The 21,866-nt window shown below is 43.1% G+C and overlaps 1 protein-coding gene across 1 annotated transcript in view; it reads right to left on the bottom strand.

Annotated features, from left to right (window-relative positions):
- FARP1 (FERM, ARH/RhoGEF and pleckstrin domain protein 1) overlaps positions 1 to 21,866 on the bottom strand; it is a 282,324-nt gene that overhangs the window by 88,479 nt on the left and 171,979 nt on the right. The window contains 1 exon segment of the mRNA XM_041731186.1: positions 10,067 to 10,171. Within this exon segment, the coding sequence (XP_041587120.1) occupies positions 10,067 to 10,171 (105 nt within the window).

Consider the following 21,866-nt stretch of genomic DNA (forward strand, 5'->3'; position numbering starts at 1 on the left):
GAATTTAGTGGAGATGGACATAAAGACAATTATTACAACTGCATTCTCTATGTTCAAAGTTGACATACAGAATTTATAAAAAGGACCCAGGTGAAACCTCTAGAGACAAAAACCACATTGTATTGAGATCAAAACAACAAAAAATATTGAACGAGATTAAAATCAGATTAGACGCTGCACAAGAAATACTAATGAACTCAAAGATGTAGCAATATTAACAATTTAAAATGAAACAGAAAGGTATTACCAAGAAATTGACAGAGCATCAGAGAACTGTAGAACAACTTTGGGCAGCCTAACGTGCATGGAATTGGAGCCACAAAGGAGAGGAGATGGCAGGGGAGGGGTATAAAAAACAGATAAAAGATTAAAAGAAATAATGGCTGAAATTTTTCCAAAATGAAGACTATAAACCCCACAGATCCAAAAAGCTCAGAAAACTCCAAGTATAAGAAATGTGAAGAGGGCAGCCTGGGTGGCTCAGCAGTTTAGCTCCTGCCTTCGGCCTAGGGCGTGATCCTGGAGACCCAGGATCGAATCCCACGTTGGGCTCCCTGCATGGAGCCTGCTTCTCCCTCTGCTTGTCTCTCTGACTGTCTCTTTCTCTCTGTGTCTCTCATGAATAAATAAATAAAATCTTAAAAAAAAAAAAAAAGAAAAGAAATGTGAAGAAAGGGCACCCAGGTGGCTCAGTCGGTTAGCTGTCTGCCTTCAGCTCAGGTCATGATCCCAGGGCCCTGGAATTGAGCCCCACATTGGGCTCCCTGCTCAGGAGGGAGTCTACTTCTCCCTCTGCTCCTGCTTTCACTCTCGAAGTCTCTCTCAAAAAAAAAAAAAAAAAAAAAATTAAAAATCTTGTAAAAAATGTGAAGAGAACTGTATGGAAGCACATCATAATCAAATTGCTCAAAGACCGCAATAAAGAGGCAATCTTAAAATCAGCCAGAGAGACAAAGATTATATACAAAGGAACAAAGATAAACCGGACAGCAGATTTCTCGTCAGAAACAATGCCAGTGGGAATGCAATGGAGGAAGATTTTTAATATCCTTAAAGGAATAAAACTCCTACTAGAATTTTACACCCAGCAAAAATGTCTTTCAAAAAGGAAGGCAAAAAAAAAAACCAAAAAAACAAAACAAAAAAAACCAAAACAAACAAACAAAACAAAACAAAACAAAAAGGAAGGCAAACTGGGGCTCCTGGGTGGCTCATTCAGTTAAGTGTCTGACTCTTGATTTCAGCTCAGGTCATGATCTCAGGGTCATGAGATCAAGCCCAGCATCAGGCTCTGCACTCAGCAGGGAATCTGCAGGAGATTCTCTCCCTTTCCCTTTGCCTGCCCCATTCACTCACTGTAAAATATCATTTTTTCTAAAAGGAAGGCAAATAATTTCAATTTTTCTGTAAATCTAATGCTTTTTTTAAAGTCTATAAATGGGGTGCCTGGGTGGCTCAGTTGGTTAAGCAACTGCCTTCAGCTTAGGTCATGATCCCAGGGTCCTGGGATCAAGCCCCTCACCAAGCTCCCTACTCAGCAGGAAGCCTGCTTCTCCCTCTCCCTCTGCTCCTCCCCTGATCATGTTCTCTTTCTTTCTGCCTAATAAATGAAAAAAAAATATTTAAAAAAGTCTAGCAATTGAAAAACAAAACAAAACAAAACAAAAAAACCCACCTGTATTCCCAGCATAAGAAATGGAAGATCACCCATTGTTTTATCTTTCCAGTGATCCATCCTCCTCCCAGACTCTGCTCAAGGAGAGCTTTGCATTCTCTTGAGAACTGTGCCATTAACACAGCCACTGTTGTATCCAACGCCAGTGCTGCTCTGCATGGTGACAAAGGCACTCCACAATCTCACTTCTGCTGGATTCCCAAACTTTTGTCTGCCTGTGGCTCTGCAACAGTCTTCATCCTTTACACCCAGCATGTTCCACAGAGAGTCCTTCCTGGTCTTAGATGTCCTCAGATCCCCAAGGAGAAGCAAGGTCAGGAGGCTGGTTACTAAGCATACATGAAGGAGGTCTGTCCGACCCCGGTGAGGCTGGGAAACCACCAGCAAGGGATATAGCCATGGTTTCTGTGGCTTCAAGCCCCTAGAAAGCATGCCTGCTGCTATAGACTACACTGCATCCCTCTAAAATTCCTATGTTGAAACCCTAACCCCCCCAACAATGTGACTGTACCTGGAGATGGGGTCTTTTAAAGGTAATTAAAGTTTAATAAAGTCATAAAAGTGGGGCCCTGATCCAATAGGGACCTGGCCTTATAAGAAAAGATCTGTCTCTCTGCCATGTCACCGTGAGAAGGTAACCATCTGCCAGCCAGAAAGACAGTCCTCACCAGAGTCTGACCATGGTGGCTCCCTAATCTCAGACTTCCAGCCCCCAATACTGTCAGACATAACTGTTTGTTGTTCAAGCCACCCAGTCTGTGGTATTTTGTTAGGGCAGCTTGACCGAAGACACCTACTGACAGCAAACTTTTCTCCTGGCATAAAGAAGGATCAAACTGAACGAAAAGAGGCCAATCTTCTTCCTGAGTTTTATCAGCATTTATTCGAAATTGGAATTGTCGTATCAGATAGGTAAGTGATGTAATTTTAGTAAAGACTGGTGGGCCAGCTTCACTGGTTTCTGAGCTGAAACACAAGCACAAAACACCATGGATACCCGAGTACCTACTATGCACAGGAATCCTGCTGGGCTCATCACTGTAAAGTCTCTGAATTACTCTTTGTGACCATCCTATAAAATCATGATTTACTAATCTCATTTTCCAGATAATGTACAGAATCTACCCAGCTGCTAGAGGATGAAGCAAATGTTTAAAGAGAGATTTACAGGGCACCAGGGTGGCTCAGTGGTTGAGTATCTCCCTTTGGCTCAGGTCATGATCCTGAGTTACTGGAATAGAGTCCCACATCAGGCTCCCCACAGGGAGACTGTGTTTTCCTCTGCCTATGTCTCTGCCTCTCTGTGTTTCTTGTGAATAAATAAATGAATAAAATCTTTAAAAAATAAAAATAAAGAGATTTACAAACCACAATGCAGGCTTTTCCCAGCATCCTTGACTGGCTGCTGAGATCTATCTTACATACCTCTCTCCCCTACTAGGTTTACACGGCTCTGAGAGGGGCCAGTGTGAGGAAAGGCAGTCAAGTGTAGCAAGCAGCTTTGCACTGGCTGAGACAAGCTTGTGTGTAAATTCTGGTTATAAACCTGGTTGTAAGCACTGAGCAAGTTACCTCTCTGAATCTGCTCCCTGTAAAATGCACATGATAAAATACCAATCTCACAAAAATACTATAAAGCAAGAGATTGGCAAACTAAGGTCCATGGGCCGAATTCTGACTACCATGTCCTTTTGTACAGCCTGAATACAAAGATCGGCTTTTACACTTTTAAGTGGTTGAAAAATAAAAATCGATGTACTGTATTTCACAACATGAGAATTGCGAGATTCAGAAATCCATGCCCTCCCCCCACCCCCCCAAAAAAGAAATCCATGCCCCTTGATAAAGTTTTACCAGGGTACAACCATGCACATCCATTTACATATTGTCTGTGGCTGCTTTTGTGCCACGAAAGCAGTGTTGGGTGGTTGCCACAGACACAGTACAGCTTTTAAAGCCTAACACCTTTACCTTCTCACTCTGTGTGCCCACCTCTCCTTTGAAGAACAAATGAGATGCACTATGGTGTGTAGCAGAGCCCGGGGCACACAGTAGAAGCTCCAGGACAGTCAGGTCTGTGAGTTCACCCCTATGGCAACTTTCTGGCCTTTCACCAGCCTCCCTGGACTCTAGCTACCAATTAGCTGGCATAGTAAGCACAGAGTCTTGATTCCCAGGATCCCTAGTGTTTCTGCCATGGAAAGACCAATCAATAAAATAGCTGATGAAAACACTTGTCTGCTCCTGTGGGGCAATCTCGTGGGAAAGCTGTCTAGACTCAAGGACGAAGGGAGAGCCAAACTCGCATGTGAACACAGCAATCTATTGCCACTCTATTAGGTGGCAAGCCACGGGACACGTCTCATTATGGGTAGAACATAATTGATTACCAATTATCACCAGTTTACATCCCATCTTGAGAAACACATCTTAGACCATGGAAAGCACTCCTTCTCCCCTTAGTGTTTTTCAAACCCTTCCTGAGCAGCAAGCTCTGACATGGGCTCTTCATGCAATGGAACCCATGAGCCAAGGGACATAAGGTTAAGCTGTGACATGAGCCGCCTGAACCTACCACCTGGTACAAAGGTCCTCAACTCAGATGCCAGGCCCTTGGGGGGCCTCAGTTTCCCATGTAACACACGCAGGTAGGCACATGGGCAAAGCCAGCTGCGATGGCCCACATTTAGACATGTGGAGACCCACCATGCTTCCTCTTGCTTTGGCAGGTGAGGAAGCAGCCTCCCAAACAAAGCTGGTAAAGGTAATAATCACCTTGCATCAAAAAAACTATGCTGGGCAGCCCCGGTGGCTCAGCAGTTTAGCACCTGCCTTCGGCCCAGGGCATGATCCTGAAGACCCAGGATCGAGTCCCACGTCAGGTTCCCTGCATGGAACCTGCTTCTCCCTCTGCCTGTGTCTCTCTGTCTCTGTCTCTGTCTCTCTCTCTCTCTCTCTCTTGCTGTCATGAATAAATAAAATCTTAAAAAAAAAAAAAAAACTATGCTGATGGCACACTCGTGTTCATGGCAGATTGTTCCCAACCACCGTGTCCCAGTGGATGGACAAAGCATGGCACATTCCTACAACAGAGTATCACTGAGCCTTAAAAAGGCTACACTGTGGATGCATCTTGACATGATGCTCAGTGAAATATGTCACAAAAAGACAAAGGCTATGTGAGTCCACTTAGAGTCATTTCAAGTAGCCCAACTTCTAGAAACAGAAAGTAGAATGGTGGCTGCCAGAGACTGGAAGGGGGGAAATGAGGAGTTGTATAAGGGGCATGGGATTTCAGTTTTTTAAAGATGAAAACCAGGGGCACCTGGGTGGCTCAGTGGTTGAGCATCTGCCTTTGGCTTGGGTCATGGTCCTGGGATCAAGCGCTACATTGGGGTCCCTGCTCAATAGGGAGTCTTCTTATTCCTCTCTCTCTGCCTGCTGTTCCCCCCCTGCTTGTGCATGCACTCTCTGTCAAATGAAGAAATAAAATCTTTTAAAAAATAAAATAAAAAATAAAGATGAAAACAAGAGTCCAGAGAATTCTGGAATTCACACAAATCTAAATTCTCAACTTTACTAAGCACAGAGGTGAAAATCCAGCCAGAGTTTACTGTTCTCATAGGTGAGAGGTTCTTCCCCAGTTCAACAAAATCAAGACTCATCCTTGACTCTTTCAAAATAGAGTCTGTCAGGCAGCCTTCTGGCATTTTTTTTTGGTCATTATTTCTACTCCTCTGAGCAGAAATTACTGCACTGCATTTTGTGGATAAACTTTTTAAAGACTGTATTTATTTGAGGGAGAACAAGAGAGAGAAACAGGCTCCCCACTGAGCAGGGAGCCCGATGTGGGGCTTGATTCCAGGACCCCGGAATCATGACCTAAGCCAAAGGCAGATGTCTAACCAAATGAGCTACAGAGACGTCCCTGGGGGTAAACCTTTATTGACGTTTTATACACATACAGTGCACACGGGATGAGTATACAATTCACTGAATTTTTACATGCTGATTGCATGCATAGACCTGGCACCCAGATCAACAAACAGAATTGGGCCAAAGGCCCCAGAAGCCCTCCTTGTACCTTTCCTGAGGCACCTCACCTGCCTCATCTAACATCACCGATCAGTTCTGTTGAAACAACTTATTTTTTTTAGACATTATGAAATTTGCTCTCAGGTTGGGATTTCCTAATTGACAGAGAACAAAATATGGAAATACGGCCAGAATGGAAGGGTAACGGAGAACACAAACCTGTGTTTAGACAGAACTGAACCTGAATCACGGCTACCCCTTTTCCTCGCCGTGCACCTTTGTGAAAATGACTTTGCCTCTGGGCCTTTCACTTTCCTCAACAGATAAAAAGAGTATGATGGGTCTTTCTGTAATGAGTGAAATACTGTAGGTAAAACTAATACGATGTCTTGCCCAGAGTTATTCCTCTTCACAAAAGGTGCTGGCAAGCTACGGTTTCCTGTATTACAAATAAAGTTTTATTGGAACGAAGCTACATCTATTCATTTGCATAATGTCCATGGCTGCTCCTGCACCACAAGAGTAGACTTGGGCAGCTGCAGCAGAGACCCTGTGGCCTGCAAAGCCTTTGTGTAGTATTTATTAGCTGACCTTTTATAAAGCGTACTGATCCCTGTTTTAGAACATGGGCCGTGTTAGCTGTCGTGTCCACAAGCAACCAGAATAGTCTGGCACATGGTAAGCACTCATGTGGCATGTGGTGGGTTTTCTGTATTTTGCGGCTGACCACATTCCTAAAGGGTATTATAAGAAGGTACTGAGATCATAAAAATCAAGGCTGATAAAACTTGGAAGAAACCAGCATTGGAGGATCAAGAGATTTGTAAATTCTAGAAGGGCACTGAACATGGGGTCAGAAGAACATGGTTAGAATCCCAACTCCAGCATTGGCTATATGGCTGACCCAGATATGCAACAGTCCTGAGAATCTCAGTCCCCTCACCACTACTAATTTATCATTTAAAAAGGCAACTCCAGCTCTTTCAGAACAGGGCAAGAGTGGAATCAGGGAAGCCATTAGGCCTTTGCCATAATTCAGGCAAAGTTGTTAGAAATGAGATAATGTATCTTCCAGTGTTTTGAGAATCCTTATTTCGACATAAAATAAATTTATGAAACAATGTTCCACAGAATTTGCTACATTGTATTGTAATTATTTGTCTCTCTTACCAGGCTGTGTACTTTTTTTTCCCTAAGCTGCTCACTTCTAATGAATGGAAACCATAACCACTTCTCATTGTCACTTTATATCACGAGGCTTCTATTGTATAAAAGTTAATGACCGAGACCGGGTAGGCACAAAATAATTGTTGGATGAACAGAATGTAGAGTTAGATTTGGCCCATCTATGGTCATTTGCCACATCAGAAAAAGGAATGGGAGTCAGGGAGGTTTAGATTTAACTTAAGCATGAGGAAATGCTGAAGAGTATTTGGAGACAGAAAAAAGCTGAGAGGGGGATCCCTGGGGTGGCTCAGCGGTTTAGCGCCTGCCTTTGGCCCAGGGCATGATCCTGGAGTCCCGGGATCGAGTCCTGCGTCGGGCTCCCGGTGTGGAGCCTGCTTCTCCCTCCTCCTGTCTCTGTCTATCCTAAATAAATAAATAAATAAATAAATAAATCTGAAAAAAGGAAAGAAAGAAAAGAAAGAAAAGAAAGAAAAGAAAGAAAGAAAAGAAAGAAAAGAAAGAAAGAAAGAAAGAAAGAAAAAGAAAGAAAGAAAGAAAGAAAGAAAGAAAGAAAGAAAGAAAGAAAGAAGGAAAGGAAAGGAAAAAGTTGAGAAAACAATATTCACACCCACTTTTAGGTATGTGACAGATTTGCTCATTCGCCACCTACCCACTCACCTCCTGTCTACACCTTTCTTGCAACGCTCTCTTCCCTTGCTCTGTGATGTGTCCCTCCCCTGGTTTTCCTCCTTCCCATCTGCATCTCCTCTGAGGGCTCTTCCTTCTCTGGTGCTCCAGGCTACCTTCCTTTCCATGGTCTACCCTCTCATCCAGTTTCAGAGCTTCGATTAATATTTAAAATGGCTCAATGGGTTAGACATCCAACTCTTGATTTCGGCTCAGGTCATCTCCCCACTTACGCCCTCACTCACTCACTCTCTTCAAATAAATAAATAGAACCTTTAAAAGAATTTTTTTAAATAAAATAATCCTGGGTTTTGTTAAGTCTACATTTCTGCTCAGATAGCTTTCCTGTGCTCCAGGAGATACACCTACTGGTACTGCCTACTGGACGTCTCCAACAGGGTGTCCACTGATGCCTGAGTCCTCACGTCTGGGGTGGAACTCATTGTCTTTATCTCTTCACACACAAGGCCTTTCTGAGACTTTCAGCTCCAGTGATTGACGCCACTATCCTCCCCCAGATGGCAAAGCTGGAAAACCCAGCCGCTCGGAGCCTGCTTCCCCTCACAAGCCTATCCATTCAATCATAGCCCCAACCACTTCTCTCCCAAAGCCTCTTAAATTCACCCACCTCCTTCCAGCTCTCCACCTTGTTCTTCCTTAATTCCTTCCAACACTGTCTCCAGCCTGAAACACGGCAAACTCCTAAGGGCTTTCCTGACTCTCGTCTTGTCCTATATTCCAGTCTGGTACAGTCCTCTTTCTAAACCATAAATCAGATCATAACATGTTCCCTTTAAAATACTCGGACAGCTTCCCAAACACATTAGCTTGGTACAGAGCTTAGCCATCCAACATGATAGCCACTGGCTACACATGTCCACTGAGCTCTGGAACATGGGTAGCATGAATCAAGAAGGGCTGTGTCATTTAAATAAAATTGCAGATTCGAAGATGCAGCATGAAAAAATGAAATAGCTTATCCCTAGTTTTTGATATTTTTTTTAAAGATTTTTTTTTTTTATTTGAGAGAGAGAGAGCACAAACAGGGGGAAGGGGTAAAGGGAGAAGCAGACTCCCCACTGACCAGGGAGCCCAAGTGGGACTCAATTCCAGAACCCTAGGGTCATGACCTGAGCCAAAAACAGATGCTTAACTGATGGAGCCATCCAGGCGCCCTATAATTTTTGACATTGATTTCATGTTGAAATGATGTTTTCGGACATATCAAATTAAGTTAAATGTGCTTTTAAGTTAATTTCACTTTTTTTTAACATAACTGCTAGAAAATATGAAATTACATATGTGGCTCGTATTCTATTCCTACTGGATGGTAACTGTGTAAAAAGTTCTTTGAGATGTGGCTCCCTGCCTACCTTCCAGCTTCCTCTTTCTCACCTCCTTCACCTGAGCCCTTCCCCTTTACCTCTCAACTCCTGCCTTATATGCAGGTTCCTGAGGGTTGCTTTCTGCTCTTTAAACGTGAGACTCCCCTCACTGGAACATTCTATTAGGTCAACTCCTACTGACCTCATGGGACTCAGTTTTGCAGTACCTGGGAAGGATTCCCGTAACACCAATGTTTTTTTGCTGCCCCCAGTCCCCCAGTGCCCAATGCCCCATGGCACCAGGGGGGCATTTGTCACATGTCCTATGCTGGTCACTGACTAAGCTTGACACCCCACTGTATGTTCCCTGTATCTTACAGTTACTGGGTCCCCAGCACAGTGGCTAACAAAGGTTCTAGGTACTTTGTGTACTGAATGTTAGAATAAATAGAAATACAGTCAATCAATGTATAGTCTCAAAGAGTGTCTAATTAAAGACTCAGGATACAGCCTGAAGAAAGTGCCATTAGCCAAAAGACAAAAGGAACAATAAGCTATGTTCTAACTTTTGGGTTCAAATGGGTGAAACCTTTGTAAAGAACAACATGACATATTCTTCAAACTTTACAATGATCAAAAGCCATGGGTTAGGCAACTCCAAGCCTTTGGATCTCAAGTACTAAAACGCTTGAGCACAGGCTTGTCTAGTATGCTTGCCATAGCTTCATTTGTTGTAAAAGAAAAGGCTGGGAACCTAAATATCCTATGATTTAGAACAGATGTTATAAATTATGGCATGTCCATTCGGCAGAACGGCATGAAGCTGAAAAAAAAGAAGTGGATTCTATGCATGGAAAGTGAAAAGATCCTCACAATACATTAACAGAAGTGGTGGGGAAGATATAGGATGTTGTATATTGTTCCCCACATTCACGTGTTTCAAAAATATGTGTTTGTATACACACAGACACAGACTTTTATCAGAAGGATACAGAGGCAGCTGGTAACGGTAGTTCCTGGAGGGAGAAGTGAGGGAAAGGGTCAGAGGGAGCCAGTCTTCACCGAGTATTCTCTTTGAACCTGCTAATCCTGTGTGCGTAATACTTTCCAAAAAGATTAACAAGGGCTTTCTAGATGGTTTTCTTCTGTTTTAGGGCATTCATTTCCCATCACTTACCGTGATCTTTTTGTGGTCAGGAAACTCGAGGCCAAAATAATCCCCTTCCACGAGGTTGAGGTGGTTGCAAACCGCATCCAGTAATACTTTCCCCGGAGCTCTTTGCTGTGAACAGAAACAACAGGAGTTACCCCCTCTGGCGCAGGCAGAGATGAAAACGAGCCATGGCTCCACCCTAGGAAGCCTCTTCATTCCCGAATCTTCCGGCCCTTTTCAGTGTGCCCACCTCCATGAACACTGACCAGACTCCCGGCTGCACACCTTGGAGGCATTTCCAGGCTGTATTCACACTTAGATGCTAATTCTCTGCCAGTTCCCCCCTACCCCCTCCCAGGCACCACCCCACCCCTTTTTAAAAAATATTTTTTAGAGCGCTTTTAGATTTACAGAAAATTAAAGACAAAGAACAGAGAGTTCCCATGTACCCCTTCCCACCATACACACAGTACCCCTTATTATTAATCATTCATTAATGCATTTGTTACAATTGCTGAGCCAACACGGACATGTCATCATCACCCAGAGCCTACAGTTTACATCAGGGTTCACGCTGCACTGTACAGCTCTAAACATCTTGACGAATCTATAATATCATGTACTCACCGTTATAGGGTCACAGAGGATAGTTTCACCATCCTAAGATTCCACTGTGTGCCACCCATTCAACCCTCATCCCCTTACCTCCCGCAGCCCCAACTCCTGACTACCACTGGTCTTTCTGCGGTCTCCACTGTTTTGTCTCTTCCAAAATGCTGTATAGTTGCAATCATATGGCATGTAGCCTTTTCAGATTGGTTTCTTTTGCTCAGTGGTATGCATTTAGGTCTCCAGATGCCTTTTGTGGCTTCTTAGTTTATTTTTTTGTTGCTGAATAATATTCCCTTGTATGAATGTACTACAGTTTATTTATCCATTCATCTATTGAAAGATGTCTTGGTTACCATTCAAATTTTGGCAATTAAGAATAAAGCTGCTACAAATATTTGTGTGCAGGTTTTGTGGGAACATAAGTTTTCAACTCATGATTTTGTGGCCTTTTTGTTGCAGAGGAACCTCTGGCCCTGTTCCTTGGCAGGGAGAATTTACAGCTTTCTTCCCCAGGTTCTCCTAGCACTTTGTGTAAACTCTCATCCATACCTCACCTACAATGAATAAAGGCTGCATTTTATTAATCTCTGTATCTGCAGTGCCTAAAGACCAATTTGGAAGTGAATGAACAAAGAATAAAATTTACTCATTCCACCATATTATAAATAGTTAAGTACACACAAGCCTGTCTCTCCACTTAAATTCTGGGCTACTTATCCATCTTTATGTTCTTATTGTCTAGCAAAGCACTTGGCAGTCAATCAAATGCCTGCAGAAATCAATACTCTATATGCATTTTCTTTATACTGAATCTGCGGGGAAAGGAAACCGGCTATAGAAGAACCCAATGTCTACCCTAAACACTAAGAATCATATGCCTTGGTTTCTCTTCACTGTCTGGTGGATTCCTAATGACCCCACTAGTCAAGTGGATCCAATTCCACCACACGGGTCAAACATTGGAAGAAAAGATTTCAAAACAAAGTCATTTCCAGTTACTGCTGTTATGCTTTCACCTTCCCTCTGGGAAGAGCAGAGCATTCTAGGAACCAATTAGTAACCCAGGAGACTGAGGGTAAGAACTACAGCCTAACAAGTTCATAGAGGGGCATGTTCAATAGCCTGGCCCAGGACGACCTGAGGAGCTGTCAAAGATGCTTCAGTGTCCAGGGATTAAGCATTTTTTTTTTTTTGTAAAAAGATGCCACTTTATCCCATATTCTTCATCACTAAAATCCAGAAGATAATCACAGCTATCTGAAGGCATACAATATTCTCTATGGATATTGTATGGATAATCCCAACCTCACCAAGCTCTTTCAGTGCCTGGTTCAAGGGTCACTGGTAGAATCATCCCACGGGCACTGTGTCAGAACTAATGAGAAAAACTGTAATGTGTAATTCAGAAGGGAAAGGGGCACCTGGGTGGCTCAGGCAGTTGAGCATCTGCCTTTGGCTTGGTCATGATTTCCAGGTCCTAGGATAGAGGCCCATGTCGGGTTTCCTGCTTAGCGGGGCATCTGCTTCCCTCTCTCCCTCTGCCCACCCCCACTGCTTGTTCTCTCTCTCAAATAAATAAAATCTTAAAAAATAAAAGATTTCGTTCCCATTCTCTAAAGGAAATCATCCCTGCTTTACTTCCTATAGTGGATTTACTCAGTCAGCAACATCATTCCTCAACACTTGTCTCTGATGAATTTTTTGGAACTCCACAAAGTAATTTTGTTCAAATTCACATCACAGTGTATGTTAACCAACTAGAATTTGAATTCAACACACACACACACACACACACACACACACACACAGCAATCACATCATGGAAGGGAGAATGGATGGTGGTGTTGGTTGCACAACATTGTGAATGAATTGTACACTTCATGGCTAAACCAGGAAATTTTAGGTTATACATATTTTGTCACAATGAAAAAATGCAGAAGGAAAAAGAAACAAGAAAAAGTAATGGGGACGGGGTTCACATCTACAAATAGCCAGAGAAGGTGATATACAATAGAATCTGTTTCAACTTTTTTAAGAACCAGAAAATGAGTTCTTCTAAGAAACTGGAGCTTAGGAAAATATTGAGGGGTAAGACTAGCTGGGGTAAGAGTGGCCATGGCCCAATCACATGGGGAGAGTGAGTGAACACCCATGTGTGTGCACTCAACACTCGCTAAGATTTCTTGGTGCAAAAAGTGCTTTTACGTGTTCAACAAATGAACATTGTTGGAGCAACCACAAAGTTTGCACTTGGGGCAGGCTTTGCACTAGCAGCCAGTGATGAGGTTCAAAAAAGTTATAAATCCACCAGCCCTGTTGCTAAAACCAATCTAGAAATAAGTCAGTGAAGTATGAATGGGGGAAGGAGGTATATCCAACAGCAAGTGAGCAAAGCACAAAGCAGAGACCCTAAGAAGACTGACCTGTAAAGGTCTTTTCTCAAAGTGGGGCTCACTTTAAAGATAGACACACATTTCTACTGAATGTTGCAAAAGCTACCAAACCCAAGGAAAGGAAACCAAGTGATTTGCACGGCATTTGCAAACCAACATGTTAGAGGGATACCTGGGTGGCTCAGCAGGTGAGCATCTTGCCTTCAGCTCACATCTGGCTCCCTGCAGAGAACCTGCCTCTCCCTCTGCCTATGTCTCTGCCTCTCTCGGTCTCTCATGAATAAATAATATTAAAAAAAAAACCCCTACATGTTAGAAAGTTTAATATGAAAAGGATCTTATGACAAATGAGCTTTTAAATTATCACCAAGTATTAGTACTGGGGCTGAGGAAACTGACCTTAAGACTCCCATAGCCTCAGCAGCCCAGGTGGCTCAGTGGTTTAGCACCGCCTTCAGCCCAGGGCCTGATCCTGGAGCCTGGGGATCGAGTCCCATGTCAGGCTCCCTGTGTGGAGCCTGCTTCGCCCTCTGCCTGTCCCTGCCTCTCTCTCTCTCTCTCTCTCAAATAAATAAACTCTTAAAAAAAAAAAAAAAGACTCCCAATAGCCTCAAAGAAACGGTCAGTCTGGATGACCCCATATTCAGCCAGTCTTGATTAAAAAATTTTTTAAAGGCTTTATTTATTTATGCATGAGAGGCATAGAGAGAGAGAGACAGACACAGGCAGAGGGAGAAGCAGGCTCCACGCAGGGAACCTGAAGTGGGACTCGATCCTGGGTCTCCAGGATCACGCCCTGGGCTGAAAGCAGTGCTAAACTGCTGAGCCACCCAGGCTGCTCAAGTCTTGATTAAAATTAACTCTGTGCCTTACAGAAAAGACACTGAATAGTAGTTATATGTTTTATTCTGGAGAACAAATCAGCAATTAGTGAAACTATATAATCACATCTTTATCACTTTTTTCTTATTGGCTACTTTGAATGATGCTCCTCCAAAACGCATCTGAATTTTAGCCTAGCTCACAAATAAGTTAGTTGGCTGATTTCAAATTGGGGGCCCCTGTTGATTTTTCTGTTTACAGAATCCTATAAAATTATCTTTTAGAAGGAGGTTTTGAGTTTTTGGGGAATGTCTGGCCACTCAGTACTGAATAACAAGTAGTATGAACATTCAAATGTGGTCTTAAGCTATTAAAAGTTGTCAAAGTTGCTTTGATTTACCGTACCTTTAAAATATCTCTATGCCTCAGGTTATTTCTATTACATGAAGTTTTATGTGGGAATTTTTTTTTCTCTTTCAAAAGAACAGATAATTCTTTCTGGGGTGGGGGTAGATTTTTCTCCCTCTCCTTAATTCCTCAAAGCATCTGAACAAATGATGTCCCCTACTTGGTATAAGCTAAGGTTCTAACCTTTCAAAAGCAATCTAGTAGACACGAATCTATAAAGATAACGTTTGCCCTGGTTTAAAAAATTTGCATCTGCTGAGGTTTCTGAAAGCTGTTTCTGGAAGTGTTTTGTTTCCTTCCTCCCCCCCTTTAGGATTAACGTTACCATGACAACCAGGGCATGCTCTTATCCAGCAGAGAATGGCTTGTCTCAAAGGCCCTGGTCTCCTTTTTCTTACCTTTAATGCCTATCAGAATATTATTCAAAGTTCTATAACCCACTAACCTTCAACAAGTCTAATCCTAGGGCATTAGAATACTGTAGGTTCTCTCACGGACCTTTGCTACTTTTTGCCTAGGATGTACTAACTCTGCCAGCTTTACAAGCCTGCCTGTGGTATAGACAGCAAGCAAGTAGCCACATGGAGGCACTGGGCTAGGTGCTGAAGAAATAAATCAATACAAGTATCTCTTAAGTCGAGGCTACAACCAAGTAATCAGCTAAACTAGAATGTTATGGTAAGTGCTATGTCAGAGAGAGCTCTCTAGTGTCTCCTCCTGTAAGAACACTAATCCTTCTCAATCAGGGTTTCATTTGACTTTAATTACTTCCTTACTCCAAATATGGCCACAATGAAAGTTAAGGTTTCAATATATGAATTGAGGGCAGGGGAGCACAATTTAGTCCAGAGGACACGGAGTCATGACAGGCCCAGAGACATTATCATCTACCTTCCAGTATCAACATAAAAATTAAAACCACGATTGCAAAGTGGTTAGCAAAGGCCCTGGCACAGAAGAACAAGTTCTCTATTATTGCTGCTTCTACTGTGAAGGGAAAAATGTTAATTTATAGAATTGATGTCAGGGGAATGAGTTGACATTGAGAAGGAAGATCCATTTTCCAACCACTGGAGGCAGTCCTCTGCAATGTTATGGGATAGAAAACCTGGCTGTGGGGATCCCTGGGTGGCTCAGCAGTTTAGCACCTGCCTTTGGCCCAGGGCACGATCCTGCAGTCCCGGGATCGAGTCCCGTGTCAGGGTCCTGGCATGGAGCCTGCTTCTCCCTCCTCCTGTGTCTCTGCCTCTCTATCATAAATAATAAATAAATATAAAAAAAAACAAAAAAACCTGGCTGCCACATCAGCGTGCTACATGATGATGTCTCCAAGGGCAGAGGCCATCCCAGGATCCCTGCTGAAGGTGACTCAGAGAGCAGCACTTCTGAATTTTGTGCCCATCAATCTTAATAAGATTATAATAAGCTTAATAATAATAATTATCATATGTAATGTAATATATAATAAGTTTAATAAGCATCAAGTGTTGATTCTGGAGGAATGGGATGAGGCCTGAGAACCTGCATTTCCAAAGGGTCCCAGGACAGTGGCTGCTGGTACAAAAACTCCGCTTTGAGTAGCAAGGTGCCAGTCACATCAATCAGTTGTTCCTGAATGACATGTGGATCCTTGAAATGCAGGGCTAGCTGGCTGGCTTTATGGTCTCTCACTCTGATTTCTGTTTGAGGCGAACATCAAGCTAGAGGCTTAACTGTAGCAAAAAAAAAAAAAAGCCAAACCTACGTTTATGAGCTTGTGTCCCTCAAAAAGATGTGAAGCCCTAACTCCCAGTACCTGCAAATGTGACCTTATTTGGAAGCAGGGTCTTCGAGATGTAGTCAAGTAAAGATTAAAGATGAGGCCAATACGTTAGCCCTAACTCAATATGGCTGATTCTTTATAAGATGATGTGGAGACGGAGACACTGGGAGAAGGCCACAGGATGTCAGAGGCAAGGACTGGCTGGAGTGATGTGACTATTAACCAGGGACTACCCAAGGATGAATGAACAGCCTCCCACTGGAAGGTGGAAGAAGCCAAGAAGGATTTACCAGTCTTGGAGGGAGCATGGCCCTGATGACACCCTGATTTTGGATTTGTAGGCTACAGAACTGTGAGAGATTGGATTTGTTGTTTTAAGCCACCCAGTTTGTGGTACTTTGTTATAGCAGCTGTAGCAAATTCATACCCATCTCTTAGCCACATGGGGGCAGAGACAATGCAGTCACATCCAGAATAGTCCCTTTCGAAGAAATGAGATTACAAGGAACTAACAAGCCAATAAGCAATTTGGAATAACATAAAAACTCTGGCCTTCAAAATTTCTCTAATTTGACCAAATAAATACACTCAGCAAGTTATATACTAATTACAGAAGGTAATTTATCTTTCCTGCTGTTAAAAGATATTCTCCTTTTTACAGCTATTGCTCTAGATGTGAAAGGTGTTCTAGAATTAAAATCCTTTTTAAGAAATATTCTCTTTTGAGACCCTTCCACCTGTGAGATTGGAGAGGCAGGAATTAGCCTTGAATGCACACAACTCACACACATTCCCAACACCCCAGAGATCCCTCCAGGGCTCTCCCTTCCCAGCCCCTCTGCACACCAACAGAAGCTGCCAATGAGGCAGAAGTTCAAGGAGAGTACAATTTCAGAAATTCCACAGGAACCCACCTAACTGTCCATAAATGCATGTTTCTCTTAGAAAATATAGCACAAGGCCACTGCCAGACAGAGCTTAATATAAACGAAGAAAAGAATGTCAGTCTGTGGCTAAATACGGCCAACTGAATACATGCATCTCCACTACACCCAGAAACCCTGCTTAAAAAAAATAGTAAAGGATAAAGGAAAAAGAGGACTAGGTTCACAGAAAACCAAGAAAATGAGACAAGAGACAGCAGATGAGAAATTCCCCCCAAATTGAAGAAGAGGACAGGTGAGAATGCTGAAATCTAATCTCAGAGCAGAGGTGAGAGAGTCTACAGTAGGGAAGCAGCCACCTTACACAGAACCTCCCCCAAAAGGTCAGAAATGGGAGATGCTAGGCACTTCTGATGATGCAGACTACAGGAAAACACTTGTTTTGCTTTATTTTTTAAAAGATTTTATTTATTCATGAGAGTCAAAGAGAGAGAGGCAGAGACATAGGTAGAGGGAGAAGCAGGCTCCTCATTAGGGAGCCCGACGCAGGACTCAATTCCAGGACCCCAGGATCACACCCTGAGCCGAAGACAGATGCTCAACCACTGAGCCACCCAGGTATTCTGAAAACACTCGTTAAGTATGTACCCCCATATAGCTTGGAGTTCATAACTTTTTTTAAAAAAAGGAAAAAAACAAAACAAAACAAAAAACCTAAACAAACCCAGAGGGTTATATAATAAGAAATATTTGTACAGCAATTAAGAGCTCCTTGCAATTAAAAAAAATACCACAAAAATAAAAATTTCACTGGAAGGGATTAAAGATACAGGTGAAAACTCCTAGAAACAAGACATCCTGACCAAGAGATGGCAATGAGATGAGGGTGCAGGGCATTTATGGGCTCAAGAGTCCCAATGTCTGACCAATGTGACTTCTAGAGAGACCTAAGAGCAAAGGAGATTATACAAGCACAATGCAAGGAAATCTGCAGAGTGGTGGAGTGTAATTTTAAGTTGCAAAGGGCCAGAGAGGACCTCACAAAATGAATGAGTACAATCCATTTCAAGGCTAATGTCTGGGTAATTTTGGAACCCAAAGAAAAAGAAGATTCTAAATGTTACAGGAGTAAAAAACAAGGGCTGGTGACTCACAATCAGGGCATTAGGCTGCTTGATAGCACAGAACAGAGTCCCTACCATTTTCCCTTCCAGGAGGTCAATAATAATGGCTGGTGGCTTGCCAGAGTCAACAAAGACACTAGAGGCAGATGAGACTGGCCAGGGCTCACCCTGGGGACTTATGGATCCCTTCAGCTGCTGACCTGCGGCTCCGCTAGGCTACCTGCCCTGGGGCACTCTGCGCTGGGGGGGCGTGGGGGAGCCACAGACTTGCCAAGATCACACTCTTGCTGTGGAGCTGGGATTCAAACCCAGTTCAGAGAATCTGCTCCTAATCTCTGAGTTCCAGTATCTCCATTTTCCCTCTTCTCCTTTTCAAGACCTCTACCTGCAATTTTGATGACTCAAATTGTTCTGGAGAAAACTTTCAAAGGAAAGAGGCTGATGCTTTACAAGAGCTATAATGAGAGGCACCAAAGCGGGTTGGTATGCCACATAATATGACACAGGATGAGCAAAATAAGGCACAGCCCCTGCAAGCTAGGGTGAGTGTGACATAAGCCAACCACGGTCTTCCACCACAAAGGCAGGACTCCTTAGGGAACACAGACATGAGACAACTGAAATGTGGGAGATGTTTCTCATGCTGTTCCTCCAAGCCTTTGGGTGATGTAGAGAGGCAGTGTGATGTCATTATTAGGAATATAAACTCTGGGGACATTTGGGTGGCTCAGTTGATTAAGCCTTTGACTCTTGGTTTTGGCTCAGGTCATGATCTCAAGGTTGTGAGCTTGAGCATGCACTGGGCTCTGCACCCACTGGATAGTCTGTGTGAGATTCTCTGCCTCTCCCTCTGCCACCCTCTGCTGCCCTCCTCCCCCACCCCTCTCTCTCTGTAAAAGAAAATGATTTAAAAAAATTTTTTTTCTTTAAGGAATACAAACTCAGGACACCTGGGTGGCTCAGTTCAGCGTCTCCCTTCAGCTCAGGTCATGATCCCAGAGTCCTGGCACCTAGCCCCACCTAGGGCTCCCTGCTCAGTGGAGAGTCTGCTTCTCACTCTGCCCTTCCACTCTGCTCATTCATTCTCTCTCTCTCTCTCTCTCATTCTAACAAATAAATAAAATCTTAAGAAAAAAATTAATGATAGAATACAAACTCTGAAGACATCTGCCTCCTTGCAAATTCCCTATCTCCTCTCCATGGCAGTGTGACCTTGGGCCAGTTACTCTTTGGGCCTCATCTACCCCTTCCGTAGAATGAGCATCATGGCCAAACCACTTCTTTAGGGTTGTGGTGAGGATTGTACGATCTACTGTACTCCGAGCTCTTAAGACCATATCCAACACTCGACCAGGTAATCCGTGTGATGATGGGGAGGGGAGGGACAAAAAGGACTCCAAACCCAGCAGGAAATCGGTGGTGGCCTCATCAGCAGACACTGTGATCACCGCCGCCACCACGGGATACCAACCAGGGCAGGAGCAGGGACGGTAACTTCAGCCCTGAAGTCTGGGCACCAGGACAAGGCCCTCATTCTGGGAGGATGCAGCTAAATGTTTCGGCCTGTCCAGCTACTCGCCGCGGCTCCAGGGGTGGCCACACCGTCTGCGAACACACTGTGCCCCTTGTTCCAGCCGCACTGAGCCCCAGTGATCAGAGCACTCGTTAAACACACTTCAGATTGGATTTCAGAGCCCCGACTCCAGGCCAAGAGGAGAATGGGGGCTTTCAGCTGCTGGGCTGTAATTCTGGCTACATTATAACCACAGTGACATTAAGACAGAAGTCACTCCCCTGCCTGGGCTCCAAGACTGCACGTGTGCATGCACAGCGGAGGCTTTCCATGGCTCCCCGCAAACCTCCCATGCAGTGAGCAAAACAGGAAAAATGTGGATGAAGATGTGCTCATGCCCTAGTGCTGAGTTTCTCTGCTCTTGACCCTGAGCAATTCATTATCCTTGGATCCCTTTCAAAAGTAATGCATAAAAAATTCCAAAGTTTATCGAAATAAGACAATCTTGACTTTTAAAAAAATATCCCTGAGTGCAAATATAAAATATCACGCCAATAATGAGTAGGGCAAGGACAACCCAGATCACGACTGCTCCGGAAAAGCACTAAATCCTTCCCAAAGAAAAATGCTTTCATTTTCCTTATGTCTATTTAGTTTGGGGTTTATCTCCTTGGGCTCAGTGATCTAATTAAACATCAACACTGCATTCAGTGCACAGAGCCTGAACTTTCTGAAAATACACCTGATATCGTGGACTTACTCCAAAATTATTATTCCAAAGTAAGATGGAAAGTAAATATTTTATTGAATTTAGCTTAACATTCTAACAGAAGGGTGAAGACTTTGTAAAACAAAGTACCAAGTATCATGTGATTCCCATTTCTCCTCTCTCTTCTGCAGGCAGATTTTTTTCCTACCGTGCTTTTTAAACACAGCTTTTCCCCGCAAGAACCAATCTCCAAGGTTCTTGGACACCCTCAGGAACACTAAATGAATGAATAAATTATTTTAAATGTTTACAGACACTTTCAACAACACATTTTTCACGTTTTTCAGTTAGTCAGTAGGGAAAATGGGAACGTTTTCTTCTCCTGAAAAAGGACTTTTGAACTATTTTTTATGCATAAAGCTTTTGAATTAAGAATATGTAAGCTTTTGGGACAATTTAAGAATTCTCAGCTCTGGAGTCCCCAGAAAACCTCACAAATAAATACTATTTACTTTTCATTCCTTTTCAAGTACTTTACAGGTTTAATATCCTATTAAAGCACATAAGAAGATTGAGAGTGCAAGTGAGCCTCGGCCCCAGATTTGCATATCTGCAATGACGTCAGATTCTTTTTTTTTTTTAAATTTTTATTTATTTATGATAGTCACAGAGAGAGAGAGAGAGAGAGAGAGAGAGAGATCCTGGGTCTCCAGGATCGCGCCCTGGGCCAAAGGCAGGCGCCAAACCGCTGCGCCACCCAGGGATCCCTGACGTCAGATTCTTAATCTGAGTTAGTACAACTGATCCTTGAAAAACTTCGGTTTGCATTTCATGAGTCCACTTACATGTAGATTCTTCTCATTAAACACCTATCATACTGTAATGGTGTTTTCTTAGTAACTCTTTCCCTCTAGCTTACTTTATTCTAAGAATACAGTATATAATGCACATAACATATAAAGTATGTGTCAATCAACTGTTATCTGTAGGGCTTCTGGATCAACAGTAGGCTGGTCAGGTTTTGGGGAAGTCAAAAGTTATACACAGATTTTCAACTAGACAGAAAGGGCTGGTGCCCTTAACTCCTGCATTGTTCAAGGGTCAACTGTACTTCTCCTCCTTCGAAAAACTGGAAAGCTCAGATTAATGTAAGCACAGAGGCTCCAGACACGGTGAAAAGAAACTTACAAGTATATAACAAGGGTAACAAAAAGCATCCAACATAAAGAAGATATGGTCTATATATACAATGGAATATTACTCAGCCATTAGAAACGACAAATACTCACTATTTGCTTTGACGTGGAAGGACCTGGAGGGTATTATGCTGAGTGAAATAAGTCAATCAGAGAAGGACAAACATTATATGGTCTCATCCATTTGGGGAAAAAATAGTGAAAGGGAATAATGGGGGAAGGAGAGAAAATGAGTGGGAAATATCAGAGAGGGTGACAGAACATGAGAGACTCCAAAATCTGGGAAACGAAAAAGGGGTGGTGGAAAGGGAGGTGGGCAGGGGGTTGGGGTGACTGGGTGATGGGCACTGAGGGGGGCACTTGATGGGATGAGCACTGGGTGTTATGCTATATGTTGGCAA

The sequence above is a fragment of the Vulpes lagopus genome, chromosome 16, assembly GCF_018345385.1.
Source record: "Vulpes lagopus strain Blue_001 chromosome 16, ASM1834538v1, whole genome shotgun sequence".
Lineage (NCBI taxonomy): Eukaryota > Metazoa > Chordata > Mammalia > Carnivora > Canidae > Vulpes > Vulpes lagopus.